This window comes from Botryllus schlosseri, chromosome 1 (genome assembly GCF_051294905.1).
Source record: "Botryllus schlosseri isolate E-star chromosome 1, Bs_hap1, whole genome shotgun sequence".
Taxonomy (NCBI): domain Eukaryota; kingdom Metazoa; phylum Chordata; class Ascidiacea; order Stolidobranchia; family Styelidae; genus Botryllus; species Botryllus schlosseri.
This window is the reverse complement of record NC_137236.1, coordinates 3,724,695-3,731,470: the sequence shown is the minus strand read 5'-3', so window position 1 is coordinate 3,731,470 and position 6,776 is coordinate 3,724,695. Positions and strand designations below refer to the sequence as shown.

At 36.4% G+C, this 6,776-nt stretch overlaps 1 protein-coding gene across 1 annotated transcript; it reads left to right on the top strand.

Moving 5' to 3' along the window:
* Nucleotides 1-29: 29 nt before the first annotated feature.
* Nucleotides 30-4,135, top strand: LOC145445045 (uncharacterized). Its single transcript, XM_080323171.1, has 3 exons — nucleotides 30-589; nucleotides 2,784-2,864; nucleotides 2,997-4,135. Exons 1-3 carry the CDS (start codon nucleotides 536-538, stop codon nucleotides 3,186-3,188), a joined length of 327 nt encoding a protein of 108 aa, XP_080179297.1. The 5' UTR covers nucleotides 30-535; the 3' UTR covers nucleotides 3,189-4,135.
* Nucleotides 4,136-6,776: the final 2,641 nt, after the last annotated feature.

Sequence of the window (6,776 nt, the reverse complement as noted above, 5' to 3'; positions counted from 1 at the left end):
CTCAGAACGCGACGATTCAGCCTAGCCCGCAGTAGTAGTCACTATGGTAAAGCGAACCTTGAGTGATCGTACGATACGCAAGCCGAAAGCGATCTGACTCGCTTAGTTGCTTGATTTCTTTTTCATTCAGTTAATTTCCTAGTGTGCATTATCTACTTTGTACATTCTGTTGCGCTTTCTCATTGAGTTTGTGTTTGAGTGCTCTGTACGACGGTTATTTTTCTTGGGCGGCGCGCCAAATTAACAATTTTCGAAAACATCGTATTTTATCACTTACGGTGTGAGTTGTTGGAGTAATTTCCCGTCTTGACTTTGATTTATCTGTTTGCAAGTCATTGATATTTCTTTTGAATTTTGTTAATAAAATTCTTCAGTCACATACATATCTTAGGGATGCTTGTTGGTGGATTGTGACCTCACTCGTAACACTTTATTTTCGCAGGATTCCACTCTATCATTCAAAACGGTTAGTTCCGCAGCAGTGGAATATTTTATCAATCTCTTCGATGCAGAATTCGTCAAATTGATTGAAGAAATGTATGTCAAGCAGGCTGGTTTACGGGAGTTATCAGAGTATAAAGTAAAAAAGGTCTGCTACAGATATATTTTTCCTATGCTATTTATTTAGTTTCATGTTTGGTGTGGATTTGAACTATGAATCACGGTTGACCGATTCGACTATTCTATTTGCTTCTACTTTCAAATGTACTTCATCTTTCAGTAGGTAATCCAGTAATCAATACCTGAATATCTAACAAAAATAAGTAACCAAATGATTTCTTGTGTGCGCTTGAAATAATAATAATTATGGTTGGGTAGTTTGCAGGTGACCAATTCGTTTTGGGGTTCAAGGCATCATTTCATGTCTCGCTATTACAATTTCAGCACATTGGATATGGTCTTATTTTAATAAGAGCATATAATGCATTAATCTTATAAGATATCGAATTCCATATTTTTAGTAACAAGAGAATGCGCAGTACAGTAAGATGCAAGTTTCAATTTATAACTTGTGCTGTCAATTTCTACTTGACTTGCGTTCATAATATTGCGAGTCGGTCTGGAGTATAGGCAGAAGTGGTTAATGTTGTCAGCGTCGCTAATCAAGTCCAAGCAGAAGTAATGGTTTGAATTTATACACAATTCCAAGTAACGTTAGCTCTTAAAACACCTGTTCAAAGTAGAAAATGTAAGGCCTGGAAAGTACTCAAGTAAAAAGTTTTCAAAAGTATTTTTAGTCGATCTTTTGCAAATATTTTGCAGTTTATCAGTGGTGGCTACTTTTGAATTTCTGCTTTTAGAAATCTAATGCGTGAAAAGTGCGTGCATTTGTGAATGAGCTGTTCGAGTAGAAATGAAAGTAGCTTAAAATCGAAACCAATTGGGCTAGTAATGTAAGTAGGAATAACCTGTTTTGTACTCTGAAAAGTGGTCTTTTGATGGATGGGGTCAATACAGTTTTCATATTTCAAGTACTTACGCAAGTTAAAATTATGAGTGAAATTGTCATGTACTCTGGGAATATGTAAGAGACTCGTTAATAGATGTGGTTAGCAAACTAGTACTTGTACTCCAGAATACCCAAATAAATTTTGCCTACTTCCGCTACTTACTCAAGCGGCAATGTTTTTGACTACTTCCAATTCTACTTGAGCAGTTCTTTTACATAGGGTTACCACACGTCCTCTTTTATGAGGACTTATCCTCCTTTTTTGGGGTATTGGAAATGTCCTCTGAGGACGCCTAAATGTCCTCCTTTTTGAGATTTTGTCCTCTTTTTTCAGAATTTTGCTGAAACACAGGGCAAAATTCGACCGAGATACCATAAAATAACACTGAACCAACTGTCAGGCGGGTATTTCGTGAGATGTGCGAAAGCTCACCTTTTTCATAGTCAACCGACTACGAAGTGGAAGAAGTTTACCATTTTTACCCGATTCCAGAATATGAAAACCCTATTTTACAAGACTAATTGCTTGTTGTATTTTGTATTCTGATACGGAGACAGTAGTTTGTGTTAAGTTTTCATAAATTTTGATTCTGAAAAGTATAAAGTACTTCACGGATAAGTTTTAGTCCATTTTATAAGTGATATTGTATGCTCATGCACTGGCGTTGTCAGAGATGAAAATCAACAATGCATGCTACAAATAATGGTTTTGGAAAGCTGGCAGTTAACAATTCAAATAAGTTATCCTTCTCCGTGCCAAGTATATAGGTAAGTTCGGGTAAACATGTGTGACCACGTTACATAGCAAGAGTTCCTTACAACCTATATCCAGAGGTGATCAGTAACAAATTACTTATACTTGTCGTAGTAATTCAAGTAAATTATTCCTAATTAATCACTTACTCAAGTGATTATGATTTTAGAATACTTTCAATTCTTTTTGCGGTTTTCATTTTTCAGACAAAAGGCGGTTTTCATTTTTCAGACAAAAGTAGGCCCTGAGTAGTCACTTTTTTACTACCTGCATATTGATTCTTCTACCTCTACTTGAGTAGAAATGGAAGGCGTTACTTCTGCTTGACCACCGACGATGACTACTTTGACCACCAAATTCTATATCATCCGTCTGTACAATGCATATCATATTCATAAGTAGATTTAAAGAAAAGCATGTTCTTGGATGTGACTAAAACCGATGTAGTATATGCATTATGGAGAATCGAAGAATTCATACTAATCACTATTCTACTGAAACTATATAAATAATTATTCAGATGGGAATACATCGTAACAATCAAGTAATCTTACCCAATGAAACCAATATTGTGTTCAGATAAGTAAGATCGTGCTCGATTGCACAGAAGAAGAAAACATCGACTGGTCGATGATTGAGACTTGCTGGGAAAAGTATCAAGTATGATTCCTGATTCTATTCATAAAGTATTTCCAAACGCATTTATATTTACCCCTGATTTTATGCGACTTCGGACCCAATTATCTCTTCCGTGGCTATCTTCAACTCTAAATTTTTTTTTTCACATTTTAGTTGGATCTCCTGGATATTGTCGTGAATGGCCTGATACCTGTCCAGGATTGCAGCCGAATTTTGGAGCGCAGGACAGCAATTTCCGTTTTTGGCAATATCCATGCCGTGTTTTACATTGATAAAGCAGATGAATTCAGGAAGATGTTAGAAGCTTGTCAGCAAAAGAAGGTAGTGCTTATCATCCAGTATTAGTTGCATTGGATATATTGAACGTTCTTCCCCCACCATCCAACGTTAATCATTAAATGCTGCCGTGCTCCTTAGGTGTGTTAAATTTTTTTTTCAAATCTCATCGGCTTATTTGTCAAATCGTCAGGTTACCTAAAAAAAACGCTGCACACGAAATTTGACTCAATTCCAACCAGTAGAAATTTCTGTCATTTCTGAAATAATAGTATTTACGGTGACCAATTTCATCACACCGACATGACCAAAAATCGTGTTCCAGGTATGCCCAAAGTAGCAGGGAGGTCTTTTCCACTTGTTTTGATCTTGACATGGTCTCAGGGTAGGGTTTGAATGACGACATCGCCAGTGAACGAAAAAAATATATGACACGGATTACCTGGAAATTGGTTCACTTCATTGAATTAGACATGAAACGATGGTGAGATAATTTTCAAATAGAGTACTGAACACATTAAAATTAACGACCACGAAAATAAAATGAACTGACAAGCATGTAAAATACAGGTAAATATATTTCTCAAGTGCTAGTCATATCTAGAAGTATTTTTTGTCGGACAGATTTAGATTTGACGAAATCTATCCCAGTTATGCAGGGCATACTCTCTGCCTTGATTCAAAGTTATTACCAATTGCAAAGTCGCCATTCCCAAAACCTCATCCACAGAGACATCAGTTGCATTCCTCAGCAGCTCAGTGTTCGAATATTTCTCTGCTGTTTGACATTGACTGATCCAGAGCGTTGAAATTGGTGCTGATTGCAATTTAGAATGGGCTATGCCACTGAATAGTATTTATGAGTTGGAAAACATTTCTGATACTTCACATATGCGAGATTCGGGGAAACCAAATGGTGACCCAGTGAGCTTATAAAGCACATTAGTCATTTTTTTGGTTTTTCAATATCACCAGAACCTGTTGTCATAGAGTTATAAAAGGTATTGGAGTTTTACCGCGATATATGAATACAATTTGATTATAGTAACCAAATATGGAGGAGGAGGATGACAAGAATAGAGGACAATAACTTTTGATGGAAAGAAGATCAGTCACGATGCCCATAACTCTTTTAATTCTCCTGTGATAGTACTGTAGGAGTGGTGCAGAGCAAATAAAAAAATATCATACAATATCAAATTGTAACGTGAAGAAATTTATATTGCACCGACCAGGAAGTTAGATCACTTGAGAAATATATTTACTTGGATTTTACCTGCTTGTCAGTTCATTTTCTTTTCGTGGTCGCTAATTTTAGTGTGTTAAGTAATTTATTTGAAAATTATCTCACCATCGTTTTAACATGTCTATTTTAATAAAGTTGAACGATATCCAGGTAGACTGTGTCATATATTTTTTTCGTTTACTGGCGATGTCTTCATCCAAACCTCACCCTAGGCCCATATCAAGATCAAAACTTGTAAATAAGACATCCCAGCCACTTCGGGCATACCTAGAACACGATTTTTGGTCACGTCGGTGTGACGAAATTGGTCACTGTAAATATTATTATTTTAAAAATGACCGAAATTTCAATTTGAGTGACCTATGGCTTCTACTAGTTGGAATTGAGCCAAATTTGGTGTGCAACGTTTTTTTTAGGTAACCTGATGATTTGATAACTAAGCCCATGAAATTTTTTTTTAAAAAAGTTTTTTTTGAACACCCCTAGTACTCCTAGAACACTTAAAAAAAAGTCAGAGAAGAGGATGTATGGTAACACTAGTGTCAATGGCAGTGACTTGTTGCTGATGGTGACTACAGTGTAACCTCAACACCACGGTCGGATGGTTAAAATGTGGCCTATGAACATGCTCGACATTTTCTGACTTGAGAGAATGTAAGTGTTTCCGACTAGAAATCTCAACATGCATCAGAAATGTGCCGGATAATACGGCCATTTTTTCAGAATCGCCTAGCGGGCCAGACTAAACCGTCCAAACTGGTGATCCAAAGTATACTGTAATACATGATGGCCCCTGGTGAAATGGTCAACAATAGTGGTACGGTAAGCATTATTGTAATACACAATATGATTAGTCATAATTTGTCACTGCAGATCGAATATATCCGATGCATATTACGGTATCCGGCTTCACTCGATGACATTTCGTCTCTCGTCAACAACTCTAACTTGAAGAAAGCAACATTGATATATCGGGATAAAAATGATATGTTGAAAGGAGCCGAATTGCAGAAAGTCCAGAAGATTGCAAATGATCTCGATTCTGAGTTGGAAGTTTTATACAGTGAGTCATTGTTTGGTTGCATCGTATCTTAGATCCGTTTTATTAGGTATATTAAATGAGCGCGATCACTTTGAATGAAATGGTCAATTCAGGTCCAATTCGTTACTAACGCTAGAAATCATGAGGCTTTAGTTTCATGCATGACATAATGTCGTTATCAGGGTTATGTGATAACGTACGGAATTCATGAATTTTAGTTTCATTCGATATCCCATACTTAATACGATTAATTGTAGTAGGGAATTCAGGCATAATCTCTCACACGTTGTTGATTGTGAGCTTGCATATCAATTTCGAAGCAAGGCATCGTTAAAGTGCGTCAAAATCTACTTTTACTTGACAATGTCAACTATGCAAAAATTAGTATTCACCATATAAAAATTGTTGACGTAGAGGTAGTATACGAACAAAACTACTTGAGTAAAATAAACAAGTATATAATAATAAGTACTACGGAAAAGCACAACTACTTTGCTGCTGATAGTACTTCTACTATTATGGGTTGTGATAAAGATATGTCGAGCTTGATAAGTGGACGATGAGTCAAAGAAGCTTGTATACCTCTTTCATATACTCATAACTATGGAACAAAATTTAATACTTAATGCAGCTATTTACGACATCTGGTGACCAAGCGTACTCCGATCGGTTCTGAGAGTTGCTAACACGAGTTCATGAAAGATTAGAGGTAGTCAAAGTAGTCTGAGTTAAGACTCATGTAGAACGATAAATAGCGTCGTAAGTTGCTGCTGATATGCAAGTAAAAGTAGCAATTTCCAAGAAATCACAAATTGACTTGAGTTAGAAGTAGAAAATGTATTAGTCTGAAATGTAGCGAAATAAGTAGTTTAAAAAGTAGATTTGGTCGAAGGGCCGTATATTTTTAGCAGTTTATAGGAGATATCTACTTTCGAAATTGCAAGATATGTCTTCTCGGATAATGCAAAGTGACTAATGACACTGCAAGTGAGTGGAATCTTTGAAAATATGTTCATGCAGTCACCGTGATACATGGGCTATTTAAGGCGGCTCCTATAAGAATTTCACTGAAAACGATGACGAGTACGCAGCTAGGAACAACTTGATACTTTTCAAAATCAATATTGTATAAAGTAAGTAGTTTTGACTAACAACTGTGACAAGAAGCAGAAACTGAAGTAGTCTAAAATGACAACCCCTTGATTAGGCGATGCAAGTAGACAGCACTACTTGAGTAGTCTGATAAAGTAGAGTTACTCCGTTACTGACCACCTATCTGCAGGATTCGTGGTTTTATGCCATACAGCATCCCACTTTTTATATTGGCGTTGATACGAATCATTTCTTGTGCATTGTGCTTTTTTTAGGT